At 49.8% G+C, this 23,562-nt stretch overlaps 1 protein-coding gene across 11 annotated transcripts in view; it reads right to left on the reverse strand.

The window, feature by feature from the left end:
- Positions 1–811: 811 nt before the first annotated feature.
- The window catches only part of clasp2 (cytoplasmic linker associated protein 2), a 42,006-nt gene continuing 19,255 nt past the window's right edge, over positions 812–23,562 (reverse strand). For 3 of the 11 annotated variants that reach the window (XM_076139607.1, XM_076139608.1, XM_076139615.1), the window contains 33 exons: positions 21,875–22,012; positions 20,149–20,219; positions 19,940–20,032; positions 19,692–19,837; positions 19,421–19,556; positions 19,262–19,332; positions 19,098–19,157; positions 18,850–18,927; positions 18,429–18,596; positions 18,048–18,088; positions 17,674–17,826; positions 15,851–15,952; positions 13,520–13,693; positions 13,304–13,348; positions 11,796–11,903; positions 11,360–11,422; positions 10,489–10,595; positions 10,294–10,317; positions 9,934–10,089; positions 9,753–9,844; positions 9,586–9,649; positions 7,731–7,894; positions 7,538–7,616; positions 5,702–5,845; positions 5,443–5,586; positions 5,189–5,295; positions 4,912–5,041; positions 3,697–3,892; positions 3,399–3,592; positions 3,182–3,310; positions 2,858–3,064; positions 2,536–2,652; positions 812–2,428 (listed from right to left, as the gene is read on the reverse strand). In XM_076139607.1, coding sequence (XP_075995722.1) covers positions 2,351–2,428; positions 2,536–2,652; positions 2,858–3,064; positions 3,182–3,310; positions 3,399–3,592; positions 3,697–3,892; positions 4,912–5,041; positions 5,189–5,295; positions 5,443–5,586; positions 5,702–5,845; positions 7,538–7,616; positions 7,731–7,894; positions 9,586–9,649; positions 9,753–9,844; positions 9,934–10,089; positions 10,294–10,317; positions 10,489–10,595; positions 11,360–11,422; positions 11,796–11,903; positions 13,304–13,348; positions 13,520–13,693; positions 15,851–15,952; positions 17,674–17,826; positions 18,048–18,088; positions 18,429–18,596; positions 18,850–18,927; positions 19,098–19,157; positions 19,262–19,332; positions 19,421–19,556; positions 19,692–19,837; positions 19,940–20,032; positions 20,149–20,219; positions 21,875–22,012 — 3,779 coding nt within the window. In that variant the 3' untranslated portion in view covers positions 812–2,350. Of the gene's footprint in view, positions 2,429–2,535; positions 2,653–2,857; positions 3,065–3,181; positions 3,311–3,398; positions 3,593–3,696; positions 3,893–4,911; positions 5,042–5,188; positions 5,296–5,442; positions 5,587–5,701; positions 5,846–7,537; positions 7,617–7,730; positions 7,895–8,545; positions 8,549–8,749; positions 8,810–9,585; positions 9,650–9,752; positions 9,845–9,933; positions 10,090–10,293; positions 10,318–10,488; positions 10,596–11,359; positions 11,423–11,795; positions 11,904–13,303; positions 13,349–13,519; positions 13,694–15,850; positions 15,953–16,568; positions 16,587–17,009; positions 17,034–17,673; positions 17,827–18,047; positions 18,089–18,428; positions 18,597–18,849; positions 18,928–19,097; positions 19,158–19,261; positions 19,333–19,420; positions 19,557–19,691; positions 19,838–19,939; positions 20,033–20,148; positions 20,220–21,874; positions 22,013–23,562 lie in introns of all 11 variants that reach the window. The other 8 variants (XM_076139617.1, XR_012960717.1, XM_076139609.1 and 5 more) reach the window with 8 other exon arrangements.

The following is a 23,562-nucleotide window of genomic DNA, read 5'->3' on the forward strand; positions in this document are numbered from 1 at the left end:
GTGTCTTCGTGTAAGTGTCTGATCCAGGGCTTAGCGTGTGTGTGTGTTCGGTCAATAATTACCCACAGGTCGAACCCTGGACGTTGCGCTCTGCTGCGTCTCAAAGGTTTCCGTGCAGGCTGCGCGCTATTTTGGCTCAAGGGATGATCCGCCTCATGATTTCACTGCTTTCCACTGTCAAACCCGTCTGTCAGTTCAGCACATACATCATGTGGGTGAATGCCAAGAGACATTTTAGAAGACAGAGTAAATAGAAAACAAGTCAGATTCAATTACAATCATACAAATGTCCGTCTGACATGAGCAGAGCGCCTCTATGCCGTCTGTATTCCTTCAAAAATAATACTGTATGCAGCCTGAGTTGGGGAACAGCTTGGACACAGACACACACTGCAGAGACAAACCTGTGTTTGCTGCTAGGAGGTCAAGAGGTTTCATGTCAGGTTGACATCCAAGTCCAACTATAGTCGCACCTAAATTTACAGCCTGCAGGGTGGATACAAACCTGAGAGTCAGCACATGTAGTTATGAGCTTTCCAAGTAAGAGAGAGGAGGAACATTCATACCCAGTGTTTATTTTACACATAACTATAAATAAGACAACCAGAATGTAAAGTGTGTAGTTGTATGTCAGATGATCCAGAGGAAATGTGGAGTTAGAACTGGATACAGAGCTTCAGGTGAGCTTTGTATTTGATCGATATGACTCATAAAGGTTACATCATTTTGTGTACAATGGACCAAGGGATAGGAAAGCATAGGATAACACAACTTTCACTCTTCTACAGTAAAAATCCAAACACACAGGGTCTCACGATCTGTACAAGTTCTTTATTTTATTGTAAGCACAAGTTTGTAAATGCACCGAGGGAACACAACAGTGAAACTAGAATGTTACGAGTAAGGAAAGAAAGACAATGACAATGCGGAAAGAAGAGAAGGGGGAGTGACATGACTTCTTGTTTTTCAGAGCGGTAAAATAATACATTTCTACAAATTTCTCAGCGGGAGAAAAGAAAGTGTCAGAGCCTACGGCAACACGCGACAGAAAGAGAGAGAGAGAGAAATAAAAACAGGGGATGGGCGCAGGTGCATGTGTGCGCCCACCCGGGGGGGTCGAGGGGGGGGGGACTCTCCTAAATGACACTTGTTATTGGGTACTCCATTTTAATTTGATATAGAGATACATATCCACTATGTGATAATAAGCCATGTCCCGTCATACTTCATGTAGTAAAGCAGCACGCACCCGTCTATCTCCCTCCACATGTGGCCCAGAAATGGACTGATCCACGATGACACTCTGCACGTTTCTGAAAGGGGTGCACAGTTGTTCACAGTACCTTAACCCGGTTGGTCTATTCTGACTGCTGGATGGACCCCAAAAAAAGGTTGTTTTCTTTTTTTTTTTTTTTACATCTAATGTCATGCATAGCCGAGCACGTAACGCCTCTTATACGTTGGAATCTGTCCTGCAGTTGCTGTGAACAGAGGAGAACCAGTGTGGCTTTGTGTTAGTGCCTTGCAGGGTCGGGTCGTACCATCAGTGTGTGGGTGAGCGGAGAGCAAACCCGCTGCGGCCAAGGAGATCTCGCTGTGCAGAACAAAACCGAGCGTGACGCCGCGTCCGCCTAACGCCGCGTCCGCCTAACGCCGCGTCCGCCTAACGCCGCGTCCTCCTAACGCTCCCGTCTACCCGGCTCACTGTTCCAAGGACAAGAATGAACTTAAAACAACCGAAAAACAAACAATGCTGAATTTTACCCCCACAAAATGACGACCATGCAGACGCACCAGTTGTAATTGAAATCGTGATGGAGGTCAAAGGGCAAACTGAGGACAAAACAGAGGTGGAGAGGACGGACGGACGTTTCATACATTTATGCTCGAGTGAAAGACCAGTATGAAAGAGTGTGTGTGTGTGTGTGTGTGTGTGTGTGTGTGTGTGTGGGGTGTGCATGTATGAGCGGGGCCATTGATGGGTTCAGTTCAGTCAACCAAAGCGGATCATCGGATTTCGTCAGGAGAGTGACGACACTCTGGACCACATCTCTCATCTCACACGGGAAGAAGAAATGTATGAGGAATATGTGTGTGTGTGTGTGTGTGTGTGTGTGTGTGTGTGTGTGTGTGTGTGCTCTGCTGGCCACTACAGTATATTGAGTCTGCATATCGTGATGACTGAGTGCAAGCATGTGTGTGTGTGTGTGTGTAAGCAGTTTGCTCCTGTGTGAGTGTGTTAGGATGGTCTTCTTCTTGGTCTGAGTGGGTGTGAGATCTCATGAACGTTTGTTTGTTTCCCGGGCAGAGTTGCAGTTCCTTGGTTGCCCTGCGGGGGTGAGCGTGTCTCCTATAGGGCCTCTGATGAGGGTTCACTACCGCCAGAGCCAGACTGGGCGCGTTTGATGTACAGATTCAACAGCTTCAGCTGAGGGGCACAGAGAGAGACAACGGGAGACGTGAGTCAATGCTGCATCTCCACAGGGAGTCAACGTTCCTCACAGAGGTCACACGGGCGGTGTGGCGAGCACTCACCTTGCTGCTGGGGAGCTGGCTGAGGTGCGGTTTGAGGTCGTCTCCTATCACCGCATGGATGGCCACTAAGCAGAACACGCAGGCTTTCCTCACGCTGCTCTCAGTGTTGTCGTAACCCTGCGCAACCACACGGACAGATTACAGCAGAACACTCGTTGCTTTGTTGTTGGAATAAAAGCAGTGGATCAAAATACCACTGTAGCAGGATTCGGGTGTGTGTGTGTGTGTGTGTGTGTGTGTGTGTGTGTGTGTGTGTGTGTGTGTGTGTGTGTGTGTGTGTGTGTGTGTGTGTGTGTGTGTGTGTGTGTGTGTGTGTGTGTACCTGTATGAGCCCCGGCACGACTTCAGGCAGCAAGTTGATCAGGCCCTCGTGGGGAATCTTCTCCACCACCTTTGTCTGCATCTTGATGGCAGCCAGGTTGATGGGGTAGTCGGCTGACTGGATGATGGGACACAGCACCTTGATGCACTGCTCTGGACTGATGGACAGCGCCAACATGGCCGCCGTCTCCTCTGCTGCTCGGACCACCTACAGGAACACAGGCAAAACACACACACACATTTTTAACCATTGGACACATTGTTTTAAATTCAGCTTCATGCTTTGATGAACAAATCTGAAGTGTGCGTTGGCGTGTGTGTTTACCTCCTTGTGGGGGTCTTTGTGTGCCTCCAGGGCCTTCATGATGGTGAGCTCTGCATAGCTCTTGAACCTCCAGGGCTGCTTGCTGAGGATCTCCCTCAGCACCCGCAGAGCCAGCGTGCGGATGACAGGCTGAGAGATGTAAAGATTAAAGGAAAGATTAAAGAGGAGGTAAACACAAACACTCGACATATTTGCGGTGTGTTGCGAGTGTGTTCACCTCTCTGTCTCCCATTGTTTCCAGCAGCAGGAGCAGGATGGTCTTGAAGTGCTCGTCCCACACCGGCAGCGTGTTCTCACGAATGAGCTTCAACAACTCACACAGGGCCGCTTTCCTCTCCTCCACGCGCTCGTTGTGATTGGACAACTCCTTCAGCAACTCAGCCACCAGCTCCGACTGGTCCAGGCCGCTGTCTGTAGAGAGAGACGAGGGGATTGAGATTGAGCGCGATTCAATGGCGCGATTCAATGGGGCAATTCAATGGCGCTATCGGCTCTGGGGCCGCGTTGGTGCCTACCGTCTGTGAGATGCTCCGAGTCGTCTAGGCTGGAGTCTTTAAGGCCGTGTTTGAAGGGAGAGTCCGAGAAGTGGTCGCGGGCTCCTCTGGGGCTGGAGGTGAGCATGGGGGTGTTGAAGAGTGAAGTTTTGTTTTCCAGAGCTGTCCGGCCGCCGTCCATCGAGTCTGGGATTCTGCTGTCTGTGCCGCTGCCGCCCTGCAGAGAGGAGACACATCGGACTGTAAGCCTTGAGATAAAGACATGGTTGTGACCAAAACAAAGCAAAAAAAAACACAAAAACACAAAAACACACACACACACACACACACACACACACACACACACACACACACACACACACACACACACACACACACACACACACACACACACACACACACACACACACACACACACACACACACACACACACACACACACACACAGCCTCGCCCAAATTCACACAGAGAATATGAGGAATGTGTTTTCTGTTGCCAGTGTGTTGTTATTACCTACATGTGATGAGTGTGGTGAGAGATGAGAGCAGGATGAAGAGGTCTGACTTGTCTCTGTTTCTGTGTATTTTTACACTCAAACCACTGAAAAGGCCTTTATCTGATTGGCATTTTGCTGAGTCAGCTGGGCTGTGATTGGCGGGCTGAGGACACGAGGGCTGGTTAGATTTCAGAAGCATCTCCGGGGGGAGAAATGTCACGGGGTCACACCTCTGCACGCTGTGTGTGTCCTTAAATGGGGCCGAGGTTCTAGGAGGGACTGCAATTAGACTCAGCCTGCCGTGTTAAGCAATGTGTTTGGACTGAGGAGAGACTGAGAAATGTCTTCAACCACCGCATCTACCATAACAAACACCATGGGGCAGTCTGGTGCTAAGCCAAGTCTCAGTCCCATAAACACAGACGGGATGTTCCTCATGTCCTGTGTTATAGACGGAGACAGATCCAGTGTCACATAGGTAAGCTGCCTGTGTGTGTGTGTGTTTTGGCATCTGCAAGTCCTGGTAAACAAGCTGTGTGTTTACTGGGTTGACTACCACAGGAACCAATCAGTGACCAGCTCAGACCTGCAGTTAACCCCTTTAGAACAACTGAGGACTTCTATGTATAGATCAGTATGTACAGAGCGCGTGCGCGTGCGCGCACACGCACACACACACACACACACACACACACACACACACACACACACACACACACACACACACACTCTTTGCCCACCTCGTCTCCTTCCGGTTCGTTCATGTCCTCTTGGCTGCGGACGCTGAAGTTCTGGATGGCCTCAGTGACGCCCTTCAGCGAGCTGTAGATGTCCTCAGAGTTCATGTTCTCTGTGTCGTAGTCAAACGCACTGCACGCACACACACAGATAGACAGACACACACTCAATGAAATGACCATCCAAACGGTTCAGCTTTCTATTTCGATGGATCAGGGATTGTGTCGTGGTAGGAAGTTGGTATGAGTTGGTATGAGTGTGTGTGTGTGTGTGTGATACCTTGGCGAGGGGATGCTCTGAGACATGTTGGTGGGGGAGGTGAGCGGGCTGGAGCGGCTGGCTGGGGATCTGGGAGTGTGACGTGTCAGAGGGCTTCCCATCGGTGCCTGGAGGAAGAGACAGAACAAAACACACCCATAATGATTCACAACATAAAGACTCATCCTCTAATTATTGTTCTGCTGATAGTGAGGGACTTGCACCAACTCTATCTCTCTGGCGTGTGTGAGTGAGTGTGTGTGAGTGTGTATTACCTGTGCAGCGTTGCCGGTGTTCTTCAGATGGTTTTGGAGCAGCTTGGTGGCTCCGTCCTGGAAGGTTTTGGGGAGGGCGGCGAGCAGCATGGTGAACTCTGGAGTATTGAGCTGGAACAGTGCAATGAGGACCGCCTGTGCTGCCTGAAACACACACACACACACACATCTCCATCTCTTTCCTGTGCTGTGTATATCTACAATCTACAAATACACATATAGCTCAGTAGTAACAGTGAGTGTAATTGTGTGTCAGTACCTTTCTGACGTCGGAGCTCTTGGGTTCAGTCGTCCAGGTGATGATGCGGGAGACGGCGAGCCGAGTCTCACTGGAGTTTACAAAGTCTGGTGCGTCCATCTGTAATGTCAGCGTCTCTATGTACCTCAGAATGGCCACCTTCACCTGGGACAGCAACACAACGCTGTTAGGTAAGGTACACGGCAACATGTCGAGAGTTCACAGCCAGTATTCTTGCAGGTGCACATTCAGACACACAGACAGACAGACAGACAGACAGACAGACAGACAGACAGACACACACAGCAGATAGATGTGCATCTCACAGGGCACATCTGAAAAATAAAATGAGTAGATGAATCGGTGAAACGGTCAGGATCATGCTTTATAAAGGGGGGAGAGAATCAACCAAAAGATAAAAATGACAAACCAAAGAGATCAACCAATGTAAACATTCAGCCCAAGCTCCAAAACTGACACAAGCCATGAGCAAACTCTCTCCTCCATCTCTCTCTCTACTTGTGCACCTCAACAACTTTAAACTAGATTGCGGCAAAGAATTGCTCCCCCCGGAGCGCACTGACCTGGGAGGCCTGGCTCCAGGCTGCGGCCTGCTCGTCTAGAGAGCAGGCATGGCGCCGCGCTCTGGGGGGGAACAATTTTATGGCAGACCTTCCCCTGCCTCGCCCACAGCACGAGCTCCGTGCAGGCTTCAGAGAGAGAGGAGAAGCGCCGCGTCAATCAACGGAGGGAGAGGGAGAGAGAGAGAGGGGGAGAGAGAGAGAGAGAGAGAGAGAGAGAGAGAGAGAGAGGGAGGGAGGGATCAGGGGGGTGAGACAAGAGGAGAGAAAGATGTGAGAGAGGGGAGGAAAGGAAGGGATCACAGAGGAAAGAGTTTAAGGGGGTTGGATGTAGGCTTGGGCGATAAACTCCAATATTAAATGACTTAATTATGCCACATGATGGCAGCAGAGAGCTATGATGAGCCATGCATCACCAGGAGGCTGGGTAAGGGCGGCTGCTGTTCAAACTGACACTTCTAACCTACAAACGTCTGAACCAGCATCTGTGCCTGCTCGCTCTTTTTCAAGCTGAAAGGCAGGAGTACGGAGAATTACATTGATTGATTATGAGTTTAAGTCACAGTGAGGTAAGCAAATGTGTCAATCTAGTGACTACAAAAACAGAGAACAGAGGAACACTATACAGTATGCTTACAGTGATCTAACACTAAGTAATAAGGAAGTATGGAGGGGTGGAATACAGAGGAAGAACAGGAAGTGATCTATACTAAGAGGGAACATTCTGCCAAAGCAAATTAACCAAGAGTGATTAGGATGTTGACAAAATGATACTCTGGGTGAAACTGGGGTGCTCATAACATTGTTTCATCGCCCAAGCCTAGTTTTTCAGGGAAAAGAGGCAGGGGGGTACGGAAGAAATGAAGAGGAAGAAGAGGGTGTGAGGCAGAGATGACAGAGAGGTAAAAGGGTAAGAAGCATCAGGACTGAGGAGGAAGCCAGAGAAGGAGGGAGGTCAAGGAGGGAGGGGGAAGCGGTTTGAGGGGAGTGTCCGCGGGAGGCGTGGAGTGCAGTTGACATGAGGCGTTATCCAATCACAGCCCAGGATTCAGGATGTGGGGGTTTCAGCGGGAGGAGCCAGCAAATCAGCGCAGCCGTTATGCGGTGACAGAGGTTAGAGAGGCTTTACATGTCCGGCCCCCCGTGTCCATGCTTCATATCCCGACTCTCTCTCTCGCTCAAATCCTCTCACACATTCCACTTCGCAAGCTCTTGCACGCGCGCACACACACATATGGGCACACACACACACGCCCAGTCTTAAGGTGGGTTTTACCTTGAGGTTGAGGGTCTGCGCCTGATCCACAGTAAACCTCATGAGAATGGTGAACTGGAGGTCATTAGGGAAAGACTCCCTGTAGGGAAAAGACATTCATTTATCACCAGGAATTTAGAATCTAGAACTTCACCCGCGACTGAATTTGGTGCCGCTCGTGGGTCCATAGCTGGCGTCTGACCAAACTACCCACCGCGTGACATCCAGCGCCCTCTGAACTTTGGCCTGTACGGAGCCCAGCAGGTCGGCTCCCATCTTCTTCAGCAGCCGGGTGAGCAGAGGACCCAACCAGTCGTGCAGGTCGTCCTTATGGACCAGGATGAAGTCCACCAGCGTCTCCAGGAACATGCTAAACACCTTGACACACACACACCCACACACAGCAGGGGGTCACGTACAACGACGCAGCCGCTCTGTTCAGTCACGACAAGCTTCATGCACACACGCATGCACAAGAGAACCCCCGCACACAAACTATGTGCTGGATTTAGAGGGATGCTGCTAGATGAGCATCATGAGTGTGAGAGTAGCATTAGTTCCACTGTGAGGTTAGCAGTTATTGAACCAGCCCACATCTTTATGCCCAATCACCCATTATCAACTAAACTAATAGAAGACAACCACCAGTGACTCCCACACTTTCAGAACTTATTGGTCAGCCTCAATAGGAAGCAGAGCGGCAAAGAATGAACTCATGATGGCATCGCATTCAAACAGAGCCTTTTTGTTATCAATTGCCATAAGAGGAGACCTTCTATGGGCTGACCAAAGGAATTCTATACATGTGGGAAACACATGTATACAAGAGAAACATCAAGTGAAACAATCGGGCTCCATCAGGCCCATCTCTACATGCCGATGGTTGGTTTCAGCATGACAGTGTCAATGCTGAGGCAGGTTAGTGAGTGAGTGAGTAGTGTGCCGTTGCCCTGGGAAACCCGCTCAGATTAATGTAGATTTCCATCCAAAAACACAGAGAAAACACAGTCGGTGACTGGCAGCACTTACTCTCTGCACAGAGTTCCAGAGTGGAGGCGTGAGGGAGAGAGAGACACACACATGTGTTAGCAACCTGAGCCACTGTGTCCAGCCGGGACTGTACACTCACACTTTTGTCTACATTAAGAACAGCATTCTGAGCATTGTGTGCACATTGGTGGAGAAGAGGAAAGGGAGATGTGAAAAGGTGTGGGACAGAGGATGATGAAATACCTTGAAGGAAGCTGAGCTTATACCGGATTCTGTCGTTCCGTACATCCTGCCGGAGTCTCGCTGTAATTTATCAAATTGTCACATCAAACGAGGGGGAAGAGGGAGGGGCCTCACACACGGCGGTGTGTGCTAGGCAGCGGGAGGAGGAGGAGGAGGAGGAGGAGGAGGGGGCGCACTCACTAATGCTGAAGGTGGGAGCGTTAGAGGGGAACGAACCGCAGCAGGTTAGTCAGAGGGAGGGGCCGTCTGTCAAACTGTGTGTGTGTGTGTGTGTGTGTGTGTGTGTGTGTGTGTGTATGTTGCGGGTCAGTGTGGTTACTTCAGTCTATGCGGGGAGGGGAGCTGAACTGTAGTGAGTGCAGTAAGCTGGGCCCGTGCATCGACAGAGTGGTGACAGAGCAATCGCATTCGTCGGCGAAGAGAGCGAGGTTAACACGCCGAAATCCAGGCGCCGCATGCCGTTAGAGGACAGATCGCTTCTGCTGCACGCTCGGCATGCTCGTGTGTGTGTGCACATCCGTGTGTGTGTGTGTATTCTGTACTATATCCATGTGTGTGTGTACATCTGAGCATCCATTTTGAGCCGCTTATGTCGTCTCTAGTAAACATTTTCTGTGCCTGTGTTGTCAGATGCGAGTGTGTGTGTGTGTGTGTGTGTGTGTGTGTGTGTGTGTGTGTGATCATATCAGTTCCTTCGTTGTGGCAGAATCCGGTACAGTGGAAGATGAGGGGATAAACAAAGTAAAGGAAACCAAAGTGGATGAGCGATGAATCTGTCATGGTGTGTGTGTGTGTGTGTGTGTGTTTGTGTGTGTGTGCGCTGCATGCACTCATACCTTACTGTGGGGGTCTGCAAACATCCGCGTGAAGATCTCACACAGCCGCTTCAACTCCACCCGACTGAAGAAGAACACACACACACACACACACACACACACAGGAGTTAAAATCAAAGCATCCAAATCTTCTCTGCAGGGAGAAAACACAGTCTTGATGGTCTGACCTGAGGGTGCGTTGGTTCTTGAGCAGCGCCTGTAGACCCAGTAACCCCTCCTTCCTTTCAGACCAGTTGCCGCTAGCGCAGCGGTTCAGCACCTGGGATAACAAACACACACACACAATTTTACACGACTGGATCCTGATCTCTTCTTCTGTGGCAACTTGACTGCGTTTTGCCCTCTGACCTCGGCCACGTCCTCCGTCTGCCTCATGTAGGTGGGGATGGCCCCTCCGTTCCTGGAGCTGTAGGATCTCTCTGAGCAGGCGCTGGACGCGTCGCTGTTGGCGTCGTCGTCCGAGTACATGCTGTAGTTCTCGTACCGCCGCCGTGCCGGCTTCTTCTGCATGTCAACGACAGCGACAAATGTAACCAGGTACTGAAGACGCAGCATTAAACTAAACACACACACACACAGACACACACACAGACAGACACGCTAAGCTGCTAAGGCATGCACTGATAAGTCTGACAAATGCATAAAAGACAAGGCGAAGAAGACAAGCACAGCTAAACACACACAGAGGAGGCAGGAGGAGATGCTGACCTTGGACCGCATGTCTCCCAACAGCTGACAGCATTAAACAGAGGTAGAATCAGCAGTTAGTCCAACACACACATACACACATTCCAGGAGATGTCAGCTGCACATGATGAAAGCTAAATAGGCCTTAAAGTATAGATACAGTGTGTGTATTCTTTTGTACATTTCTTTGCGTGTGTGTGTGTGTGACCTCCATACCAGCGCGTCTGCGAGAGCCTCTTCTACATCCGAGCCAGTGTTGAGAACCCTCATGGCACTGACTGATGAAGAGAGACGACTGGACTGATTCATGCTGAACCCTGAACCTGTAGAGAGAGAGAGAGAGGAGAGAGAGAGAAAGAAGAAGAGAAGTATTACTTAATTATAGACAAAAAAACGTAAACTCTCTTTCACTCATCCAGCAATGATGCAACACACACACACACACACACACACACACACACACACACACACACACACACAATTCCCGTGAGCGAGGCCGCCCCTGCAGAAGAGGGGGGGGGGGGGGGTTACATGGACAGGAGTGGTCACTGGTTAAACTGGCAAAATGGTTGGCTTGGCAACTGAAAGGGCGGAAACATGCAATTCCACTGGAAGCTTTGGTGTCCTGGAGGAGAATGCAAAAATAAAAGGAGGCCGATGGAACGACAACAGAAGCAGACTGGCAAAATACACAACACACAGTACGAGTACACACTAGGCCACGCCTGTAAGCTGATGCAATGACTTGTTAGGTGACATGATAACCCTCACTGAGGTGTGGGAGGGGTATGACAATACACAGAGGTCTCTTGTGTCCCCCAGCAGAGACCGGGTGGGGACAAAGGGCGCCGGCCAAACAGATTTAGTTGTGGCGAACCAATAAAAATGGAGGAAGCATGCGATTCTCTGAAAGTGAGACAAGGAGGTCGACTGAGAAGAGAACAGAAACACGCTGGCGGCCAAATGAACAGGAGACGCTGTAGAACAGTGGAACTAAAAGGGAGGAAAAGATGTTGCAGGAGAGAAAGAGCAACAATCAGATTAGGTGGGGTGGGGTGATGGAGAAGTAGAGGTACTCAGCCTTCACCTGCAGCCCCAAAAGCATCAGGTGTGTGGAGAGCTCCAGTGGAGCGAGAGTAACTCCGCGTTGCTGCAACCAAGATTAGAACACACATACAGAGTTTAACACTCACACACACGCACGCGCACACGAACACACAAGGGAAACACACATATCCCCCACACTCTTTGAACACTTTATGTGTGAGAGCAGAAGGAAAAGCAGGAAAAGCATGCAAACACATGCGTGAGAGTTACCCTGACGTCCAAATTGGATTCTTTGAAGCCGTTGCGATTTGAACGAGCCATCAGACTTATGAAACAGAATAAAATATGTAGCAGCAAAGCAACTACTTGGAAAAGAAAGTTTGGGGTTCAGCTCTCAGACTTTCTTTTCTCTCTTCTTTGATGTGGTGCTCATCGTGTCTGCACACAAACATCCCTCTGATGCTGGCGTCACTCACCGAGCGGTGTGAAGGGGCGTATGGGGCTGGTGTCCCTGCTGCTCTCCCTGCTGGCATCTCTGCTGCAGCCCTGACTCATACTGGGTCGAGGGATGCGACTGCCCCGAGCTAACGGCACCCCAGGTTACAACGCCACGAAGAGGAGGAGGAGGAGGAGGAGGATGGAGGGGCAACGGGTGGAGGAAAAGTCAGATAGTGACAGAAAGGGAAGGACAGAATTGGGAGAAAGTAAAAAGTGGAAGGAACATAAATATAAAAGAAGAAGGGGGAGAGAAAAAGGAGGCGTGAGAGAGGAGAGGGAGGAGGAAAGGTACGTGGATAAAGACAAAAACAGAGAGTAAAGAGTGACACACTTACAGAAACAAGAGAGAATATGAGGTCCTGATGGAGCATCTCAACAACCAAGTGACTTCCTCTCTTCGTCTCCGGTTAAACAAGACAAGGACGAGGACAAGAAGTCACCATAGAAACCTGAGATGCATCCAAAAGGAGCACAGGAGACTCATAACTAAAGGCCCACGGCAGGATGCAACTTCCACTTACGAAAGGAAGTCACAGCGTTTTGTTTTGTCTCGCATAAATCAGGAATGAATCATTAACAGCATTTATATTTTTGATTGTTTGAGTTAATTAGGTGCTGTTGGAGGGGGGGGGCTAGGTAATTAGGTTGTTCTGCTCCAGCGGGCCTTTACATACACAAAAGTCTGGTGACAGATGCACTCACACACACACTCACCATGCATATCCTGTTCTCTGACACACATACATACACAGAATAGAAAGAGGAAGCGATCTGGGAGTCATTTAGAGAGAGGAGAGGTGTTGGATCTGCGTTTTCATTCAGTAAGCGCCGCAATCGACTTTGTCATTCATGTTCATTTGTGCTCCGTCTCGCCGGTTTCAGCGCTCTTCAGTGCTCCAGCCGGGCGGTAAGGATTCGATCAAGGCGCGGGCGAAGGGTTAATCAAGACCAGGTGAAGCTTTCATCATTCGTTTAATCATTCAGCGGCAATCGCTAACGTGTTAGTGTGCACGGTGGAGCCACTTTCATCATCTTAGAAGTACAGGGAGGTGCTGATTATGAGAAACCGTCACGCGGCAACACAGCCATTCACTCAGGACAGGTCTGAAAGATGGGATTTGGGAGAGCATGTGGTGGCAGCTTGATGGAGGGAGAGCAGGAGAGGGTGTGTGTGTGTGTGTGTGTGTGTGTGTGTGTGTGTGTGTGTGTGCGTGTGTGCGAGTTTTGTGTGTGTGCGAGATTTGTGTGATGAATGGAGTTCAGCGAGGGAATGGCAAGATGATTAAGAAGGTTCTTTCCCAATCCAATCACGAACCCGCCGCTCGCAACAAATCAAGTCAGTGCAGGAGTGAGAGTTCCTTTAATGCGGCAAACAGGCGACGCGGGAGTTCGAGCTGCGATTGAGCCGAATATCAGAAGGGAACAACCCGAGGGAGAGAACAGATCGACTCTGAGGTGGCGACATGGCTCGAGGTCGGAGTCTTACCTCCTCTGCTCGCTCCGTTGTAGATGGAACTAATGCTGGAGGGAGCTGGACCACAGAGAGGAGGCGAGAGAGAAAAGGAGAGAGAAAGGAAAAGGAGAGAGAGAGAGGGTTGAGGGAAGTAAAAGGGGAGTGAGGAAACACCAAGATCAGGTCTGAGCTTAGACAGACGATGGGGTGTGTGTGTGTGTGTGTGTGTGTGTGTGTGCGTGCACTCACCAACAGACAGACGGGTGGGGGAGGAGTCTCTGGAGCACCCCTGGCTGCGCGGGATGCGGCTGCGTCGGTGTCCGTCCCCGCCGTTCCCGGCCAGCACCCTGTGGGCGCCCGAGCTCATGGTGCTCAGGGCCGTGGTGGTCAACACGCGGCCCGGGGAGCCGCTCCGGCTGCCAGCTTCAAAGACACGCAGGGGAAGAGTCAGTCTCTCTCATGTGACAGGTGACTGATAACTACACACAACACTTTTGCTTAACCAATCCCCTTGTGATGTGAAGGCAGTGGACAAATGGTTTCTATGGTGACTGGTTACTGGCGTTGTATAGTTACAACTGGCAAAGGACCAAAAGGGATTCTTGATGCTTACTGTCCTTCATGTGGAGGAATTGATTTCCAAGCAAACTGGAAAGAGGATTTCTTAGAGTAAGGAGAGTTTAAAAAAAACAAATCAAGCTGAGGGTGAAATTCTGTTCACCAGCCTGCGGTGATTGAATACATTAGTTTGTATTTGTAAAGTGTTAAGAAGTGCAAAATCATTGATGATAGCAAACTGCAATATGTCACAGTACTTTAATAAAGGACCCAAAAAAGAATGTTGAGTAGTCTTAAGTTTCTCCTCTCCATGACATCCTGATGCCAAGTGCACAGCCCACAGTGAGTGCTGAGGAACAACCCTGTCTACGTGGATATGAGCCCATGACATCATCACATTAACCACACTGTGTCACTCCACTGCTCAGCGATACGCAGAACCTCAACAAAAGCCACACACACTCACACACATTTATAAAAAAACACAAAATGAGAAGAAAGTAAATACATCAACTGTAACGAGAATACCAGCGTCTCCAAGCAACAACACAATCTGTCAAATACGGTGATGGATGAAGCATGTGACGGAAAGAAACACACTCAGATGTTTACATCTAGCTTGTATGGGATCTATGCGTCCTGGACTGGAGACACTTTCATATTTTAAGTCCCTCCTCCTTTCACTCTGGAGACCTCAGGCTACAACCACACACGTAAGAAAGCCCCAAGCAGTGTAATTAGCGTGACCTTTGGACAGCGGTGCCTACAAAGTCCCAGCATGCCTCAGCCAAAGTAAAACGAAACCCCTACTTGGGTGCATGTGAGGGCAGAAGACTACAGGCGGTAGAGATAAGACAGCGGAGGAGAGAGGAAGTAGCGTTGTAATCTTACCACCAACAGGGGTAGCGGACTGAGATCCTGAGCCATTTAACCCATTGGGTGGGAGGAAGGGGGGGCGAGGGGGGGGGGGGGAAGCAGAGGCGAGGGGAAGGAACAAGTAGATTAAACCAAATGTATTATGGCTGTTGGCGCACAAAGCGTGATGGGAGTTAGAACACAGGGAGAGATGGAGTGCATCCTGGATACAGGTCACAACACAACGAAGCCCCTCTTTGTATGAGGAGGCAGCGATAAAGCGCGTCGCTGAGACACACACACACACACACACTGAGCTGCAGCTGCAGGATGGGAAACTATGACAAGCAGTGCATGTTGGGTCAGCTGGCACAGTAATGGGGGGGGGGGGTGGAGCCTGTTCACAATGAAGAAAATAAGAAATGCCTCAAATTACAAACCGACAAAAACGCACTCTCCTTTTCTCCTCACACACACACACACACACACACACACACCTAAACCTTCCCTGCCTTCTCTGAGATTCAGACCTTGGAACTCGAGCTTTCATTAAAATGTTTACATCTGATTGGTTCACTGAGCGTTTGTCATTTAGAGCTGCTTCTGCAGGCTTCAGGCTCAGCGGCCTGTCTGTCTGTCTGTCACGCCGCTCGCTTGCTGGGAGTGTTTGATGACAGCCAGAGCGAGCTGAGCTGAGCTAGAGCGGCGGAGCTGTCAGCCACACCTCAGTGATGCGACACAGCATGCAAAAGAAAACGCACGCACACACACAGACACACACACATGTATTCCTCTACACAAAAAACAAAACTTGATCGGAATGACAGCGATAGCAGGTGGGGTCTCCTTTCCCAACTGTGATACACAAAAAACACACACATGTTCCGACACACAAAACAGAATACCTGGTGTGCAATCTGATTCGTCGGAACCTGAAGGCACAAAAGTCACCGTGAGGGCAACAAAGTTAACACTTACACGCCTAAATAACAAAACACACACACACCACTTCTGTTGATTGTGTATGTGATGTGGTAAGTGCAACCTGGTACCAAGAATGTTTCTCTCACAGACATGGTGACGTGTGTGTGTGTGTGTGTGTGTGTGTGTGTGTGTGTGTGTGTGTGTGTGTGTGTGTGTGTGTGTGTGTGTGTGTGTGGTACATACGTTGTGACTGGGACACCATCTTAGTGCGGCTGCGTCCATGTGAGTCCACCTGGCTAGACACGCTGCTGGCAGTAGAGAGGGGCTGCTTGGTGCGTACACGGCCTGCATGTGTCCAGAGGGGGGGAAATATGAATACACACATACATACACACGTACACACAAATCTAAATGTGATTTTAAGGCAAGCGCAGCTAGTCGCACGTGTTTTGCAGCTACATGAAACCCAGAATCTACGAAGCACTACAGCCTCTAATACTGGAAGCTGTGATCACTTCATGAACCCATCACTCATATTCATCCATCCATTCATTCAGCCAGGCGCAGACTCCACAATACACCAACAAAGGATGCTTCAACTGATCTGATTTGATGTTGAAGAGACGGAGGACTCAGCCAACGAGTCCTGGGCCTCTGAACATGATCTGATCTGGTGATGGGATCAGTCATTTGAATGCGGATGATTTTGCGGCAATCACCTTTCTCATTGTTAGAAAGCAGCATCAATACAAACTGACACTCTATTCATCACAGCACAATGGGAGGTACGGGCGCTCCTTTATGTCTCTGTGCCGTGGCTGGATGCGTCTGCGTTATACTGCATTACATTCCAAAGCTCTATTATTGCCACTAATTCCAATAGGTCCAACTAGAACATCCCAGATACACTCACACACGCACACACACACACACACACAACTACACCTAACCACAGGCTTACCGTTGTCTGACCTCGTCCCTACAGACAGACAAAGAAGGTTGTAATTCTTACAGTTCTGTATAACACTCTTACATACAAACTTTATTAAATATGTGTTATTATAGTTAATGCAAGTGATAACTATTGACCAATATTGATCAGTATTAATTCTTACCCCTCTAACAGTCACAATGCCTTTACAATAATGTGACAATGACATCAATCTCAAGTTAGTTTGGTAATTTCCGTATTAATAACCTAACATTGAGTTTAACAGTGAAGTCCTTAGGTTGCAATTTGCTGGAGCCGAATGTTGTGAGTAGGATGACTGTGATGTTGTGTGTGAGACCACCAGCAGGGGGTGCTATGGTGACGCACTACAGGAACCGTTTACAATGGAATGAAGTGAGGCAAAGGAAGAAAAGGAAGAAAGGGAAACAGCAGTGAAGGAGGCGATCTTACCCTCTGGTTTATCAGATGCATCTTCTTTAGTGGCAGAGAGAGAGAGAGAGAGAGAGAGAGCGAGGGCAAACGAAATAAGAAAAACAGATGATAAAAGAGGATAGGGAGGAATTTATAGTTTGACAGAGAAGTAAGAAAGTGAATTAAAGTGAAGAGAAAAGCAAGAATACATAAACAGAAAAGAAACAAATAAAGAAAACCGAGTAAAAGGAAAGGAAGGGGAGAAGAAAGAAAAGAGAGAGGAGACAAGGAGGAACACAGAGAGGTGTTAGTGTTACAACGTCTGCTGGTCAACAGAGAGATCTGTGCAGGTGCAGAGGTCCGACATGGAAACACACAGACGGAGACGCGGGACGACGCTTATCACTACGACAACATGCACACAGAGAATATCAACACAAAACACATTCAGGATACATTAACGGGCAATGAGCAGGAGAGAGGGGAGGAGAGGAGACCAGAGAGAGATAGTGTATGTGTGTATGCATGTGTGTGTGTGTGTGTGTGTGTGTGTGTGTGTCTATCCAACCAGTATCGGGAAGAATGTGGCGAGAAGCTTGGGCTACAACTTCATATTTCTTGACGGCCTCTATCTGGGCGTGATTACTGATTACACACTGCACTGCCGGGTTCACTGTCCGGCCTGATTGACAGGGGCCCTTACCCAGTGAGGAGTAGGAGCCTGGGGGGAGTCGCCCTGTTCCGCCAGGCTTTCCGGCGCTCCGGCGCTTTGCAACCGCTGCTGCGTGTACGTCCACGTCGCTGCGGGAACGCTGTAGGGCGGCCGCTGACAGCCCACCCTTTGAACCCGCAGGGACTGATGGGAGAGGAGGAGGAGGAGTGTGTAGGAGAAGGGATGGGGGGGAGGTGATGGAGGAATATATACATCACACACACATGCAGGCACCAACACCACCACCGATACACAAACACAAACAGTGACTTGACAAGCAAACGTAAATGAGTGTAATGGGAAATGTGGTAGGCTGCTGTATGTGGCAGTGTGTGTGTGTGTGTGTGTGAACGAGAGAAACTTACCTCGCCCGGGGGCTGCAGACCATTTGGAAGTGAGGGGGCGACTGAGAGAAGAGGATCAAGTAACTATGTTAGTGTGCAGGACAGCAAGAGCGTGGGATTGTTTTAAGTCTTTACTAAGATGTGGCCCAGCAGGACAAACACGCTTCTCTAAATCTTCATTCCAGCTTTGGTATTAAGTTCAAGGCAGTGAAACTACTTTTGAACATTTTCCAAAGGTCAACAATTGTGTTTTAAGTTACTAGGAAGTTGTAGGCCGTTCATTCATAAAGTCGTACCATAATCAGCGTATTGCTTTGTCCTTTAGACACAAAAGAAGCCTCCGCGCAACAAACAGGTCAAAAAGTGAAGTGTGAGAGAGGAGCAGTGTGTGTTTGTGCTCACTTGAGGCTCTCCTGGGAGGAGGATGAAGAGCGGTCACTCTGGGGGAGCGAGGCCACGCTGCCGGAACTCTTCAAGCAGGACTGAAGGGTCTTCTGGTAGGACGGCTCCAGGGAGTTGTACAGAGCGTCAGCCTCTCCTGGAAAATGGTTTCTCAGACCCCAGTAGGTCCTGGGGAAGACAGAGGGAGGGGGAGGGGGGGAGAAGTGGGCAGAGAAGGAACAGGCGAGAAGAGGAAGAGATACAGATGCAAAGTGAGAGGAAGGGGGGGGGAGAGAGAGAGAGAGAGAAAGCCAGCAGGAAAGGGAAAAAGAGAGAAATGAAGGAAAAAGGAGCGGAGATATTTGACTCGACTCGTCTTTCACATAATGTCATTTTCAGAAATGTCGGTGCATGCGTGTGTGTGTGTGTGTGTGTGTCGTACTTGCGCGCCTCCACTCTGGCTTCTGAGTCGGCATCTCGCATTCCCTTCTTGATGCTCTCAACCAGAACGGCTGTGTGCCTGGGGGGGGCGGAGAGAGATCGACAGATGGAAAATGAAAATGGAGAGAGCAGAACTGGAAAGCGGGCTTGAAACACCACTCGTTCCACTGTAAACCACGCTACGATGAATCCTGTGGGCCAGTGTGGGCATTTCTGAGATGACCGAACCATGCTGTAATCACATCTCACCTCTCTAGCGAGTGGGTCTGCCATTCCTGGAGCAGCAGGTCCAAGAAATCGTAACAGCGCCTGGAGACGAGACAGAACTCTCATCTGAGTCTTCATCACAAGAGGCCTGATTGCTTTTTCACGACTGACTACCTTCGAACATCTAGCTTCTCTAGCGCTCTCACCTTCTGACGGACACAGACTTTGACGTGCAGTTGCTGGTTATCAGGGGGATGAGCCGGGGGACGTGTGTGTGCTGGCGGGCGAGGGAAGGCAGAGAGTAAGAGAAGAGACAGAAGAAGAAAATCCAACAATCGCAGCAATTCGGAAATGAGATCGCTCACCTTTATGATGATGCGGATAGCCGATACGCCAGAAGTGGCCATGACTTTGGCGCAGTTGGGGATGAGGTTGAAAAGGACTGGGACTATGGCCTCCGCTCCGTGGTCGAACTTGTTCCCCAGCACGGACGACAGGTGGCTGCAGGCACACGACATCAACATGCAGACATTAAGACGCACAGCATGTTGCAAATACAGAGATCAACCTATGGAGCTCTGAAGGAAGAACGTAGAGTATTGGGCATTCTTCCTCTTTCTTTGAAACGCCACTCACGCCACGGTGATGCAGACTTCTCGCACCACTTGGGAGCGCAGGTCCTTGGCCGACAGTTTGAAGGCTCCGTCCAGAAGGCGGAGGTGCTGGTAGAAACAGTCGTAGCCGGCTGCACCTGCCACCAACAGCGAGCGGATCTTCTTCATCTGGAGGGACAAGCATGACAGACACACGGAGGATAATTGGGTTTAGACGGCAGGTAAGAGAGACAGCGGAGTAGAGGTGCAGGCGAAGGCGTGGCTACTGACGGCGCTCGCTCGCTGGTCCCAGTCGTGTTTGTCATCGGAGCAGATCTCACGGATTTTGTTCAGGTTGTCCTCCAGATCTCTTGTTGAATAGATCTGTGTGTGGAGAAAGGAAAGAGATTAAGATCAGACAAGCTGTCTAGGTAAAGCTGGTATCAATTGGGGTGAATGTATACGAGTTGTCTGCGTTCGTGTTTGTGTGTGGGCTTCACCGTGACAGTGGGGACATCTGTGAAGGCTCTGACGAAGTCATCTTCATCAACACCTCCACTTTCCTTGGACACTGGATAAACAAAGCAGAGTTCATGTGAGTGTGTGAATTTGGAAGCAGCGTCTGTGTTTGGTTGGGCTTTGGGATGCAAGTTTAACTCACTAAAGCACAAGCACGCCTCAGATTACTCTCCCCCCCACACACACACACAGACACACACTTAAGTCAGTAGGAGCAGCCTGTGTTTCTAATGGACTTCCTGGCAGTAATGGGCCTGTCTATCATTATTCTCTGGGGGCTGGACGCTCTGAGATCCACACCTCCCAAATCTCCTTGCGGGGAAGAAGAGAGGGGAGGGAAAGAAGATGAAGGAGGAGGAGGAAGAAACCAACGAGCAATCCATGGGGCGAGGACAAAGGCAGACAAAGATGTCCCAATTGTAGGGGCCCAGGCAGTGAAGAGGAAGATGGATGTGGCTTCAGTTTCCATATCAGGCTCTGTCACGTCCACACAGAGCTGCATGTCCTCTCCTCTCCAACTCTCTGGAGGCCTGACACTGACATCTACACACACGCTGTCACCCATCATGGTGTCCGTGGCACATGTTATGTTATCAGTGTGCACAGTAGTGTTACATGTTAGCCATTAGAGAGGGTGCGGCTCTGCGTGCTCTTAAATGAGACGCTTAGTAATCATGAGGCAGCAACATTACAAAATTGCACCGCAGCTGTGAATGAAATGTCTGAGGAGCCTGTGGAGGGGAGAGCAAGCAGCTCGGCCTTAAAGACGCAAAGTCATGCTCTGCTAATTTGATTCCCTCCGTCCAGATTCTGCTTTAGTCTCCGCGTGTATGACAGTCTGCTCCGACACAGACGGCTATTAGGGACGTCCTGCCAGAACGCGTGGGTGTACAATCATCTAAATGCTAATGCGCACAATGAGGCCTCCGTCGCCACAAACATGGAGGAGGAGGGGGAGAGAGGAGGAGGGACGGGAAGCTACGGGTTCAGCTACAATAACATAAAACCATGGAAGGGGCTGGGATATGAGATCAAGCCAAGATATTTCCTTGCATCACATTAATCTCGACAAGGTCATGGACTCGGGAGCTGCAGGAGGTCGGCATGGATACCCAGCACGCGCTCCATTTCAGCCTCTCACCGATCAATACACGGGAACGGCCTCAGTGAGCAGAGATCACAGGCTTGTGTTTCCTACATACTAAAACTCAGACAGGCCGACTGCTTGCTTGTAAAACACTGATAGCACCATGTACGTTTGAAAGTGTGTGTGTGTGTGTGTGTGTGTGTGTGTGTGTGTGTGTGTGTGTGTGTGCCAGCCACGCGTCAGTGCTGACAGAGGCGCATCGGAAACGACCGCAAAGGAATCGACTGAGCGGTCGTGGGAACGCTGCTTCCTTCCAGACGGAGTGAAGGGATGAAATCGATACAACATGCAGAGACGAGGTGAAAACGACACTTAAGCCACCTACAGGAGGACGGAGATGGAGAGGACGCTCTCATAACAGGAAGTGTGATCTACACCGAGCGTCTGAAGTCCAGAGTTGAAATGCTTATCTGTATGTAATGCAGGTCAACAGTAATGGGCCCGTGTAATTCCTGGTAGCCTTCAGTCCATAGAACCCATTTTCTCGTATTCGACCTCTGGAGTGCGTTTGCTTCGTCAGCGTGTGGGGTACGTGTGTGTGTGTGTGAGTGAGTGAGCACCTAGCTTGGTACCGGTGGCGCTCGGCCTGCGTGCAGCGGAGGACTCAGGCTTCTTGGGAACTTTGGGGACCTTGAAGGCGCCGGTGACCGAGGACGGACGATTCCCATCCACGCTGTCGTCATCCTCAAAACTGCGATCTGGGAGAAGAGAAGAGGTAGAGCGGTCAGTGTTAACACAACGTACACGGCAAAACAAACGGCAGAGGTGATGAAGGGATCTGTAGCAGTTTTGGTTATTTTGCTCTTTGCTCGTATCGACCAAAGAGAAATTAGAAAACAATGAATGGAGCAGAAAAGTGAAGCCAAGAACGGAGACGGGCAAAGGCTTCAGAGCGTCTGGTCAGCAATCAGTACGATCAATACTAATTACAAATACAGAGGCACACCTCTGTTTGGATGAAAAGTACACACACACTCACACACACACACTCTTTTAAAAGCACTCCACATAATCAAGATGTCCACCCACACATCCAGTGACTGGCAGAACTCTGTGGGGCCCAGATTTCCAGTCTGCATGCTAGCAGAATGAAGGCTACAAAGCTAGCATGGAAACTTCACACACGTTTGCGACAACGCTTCATCATTTACGACTGTCATCTTACACACACTCGTGTAAGATGAAGCACACACGCGCAGAGTTGGACGCGACAGTCGTGATGGAATTGCTGGCAGAGGAACGCTGCTGCGCACCGGTCTCCCGTAACAACCAGCTGTGGAGAAATGCGCCAAAGCCACCACCCCACAGCTTCACTCAAGAGCCACTCACCTACACACACAAACACACACACGCACACACACATAAAGACAGCATGCAAAAATCAATGTGCGTGTGTGTACAAACAAAACATGAACATGCATCCATATACATTACACAACATAAAACAACATTTAGCGCACACACACACTGACACAAACACACATACAACACATCAACACACCCTGATCCAAGCTTGCACTCACAGTCACAGATCCGGTCGCAGATAAGTCTCCTCATGGTTCTGGAGGGCGTGGTGGGATCAGGGTCCCCCCTCTTGTCCAATAAGTGGCCCAGAGACACACTTACACCAACATGCACACACACCCAGAGCTCACACACACCTCATCTTGAAGCTACAGATACACACGCACACCTCACATCGCTGTCTGTCCCTCCACACACACACACAAATGCCGGCATTTTCTTTCACTCTCTCCATCTTCCATCCCTCCCCTCTCTCTCCCTCTCTCTCTCTCTCAGCAGCTCTCCTCCCTCCCTCAGCGGCCTCACAGCCAATCGGGCGAGAGGTGACATCATGGTGTTGCAGCCAGTGCGGAGGCAGGACTATGGATGTGTGTGTGTGAGAAGAAAGAGAGACACACGCGCGCACACACATACAAACGCCACTGGAATATTAACAGGGCCAGACCAGCTCCACTAAAGTCATTACCATTGACAACACACACTCTCCAGCTCATACACACACCCCCTTTCTCTCTCTCCCTCTCTCAAACACACACACATTCACAAAAACAAACAAAGGAGGATAGAGCAGTGGTCAAAGGAGGAGGATGGGGATGGAGGGAGGTGAAGGAGGGAGCAAGACCACACCCCTCCATCTGAGACCTTGACCCACTCACACATCAACACACACACACACACACACATCTGGGTTATGTTATATGATAAATGGCTGGATCCCATTCTG

Source organism: Genypterus blacodes, unplaced genomic scaffold (assembly GCF_046128005.1).
Source record: "Genypterus blacodes isolate CSIRO-AG114 ecotype Tasmania unplaced genomic scaffold, CSIRO-AGI_Gbla_v1 ptg000438l_1, whole genome shotgun sequence".
Classification (NCBI taxonomy): Eukaryota; Metazoa; Chordata; class Actinopteri; order Ophidiiformes; family Ophidiidae; genus Genypterus; species Genypterus blacodes.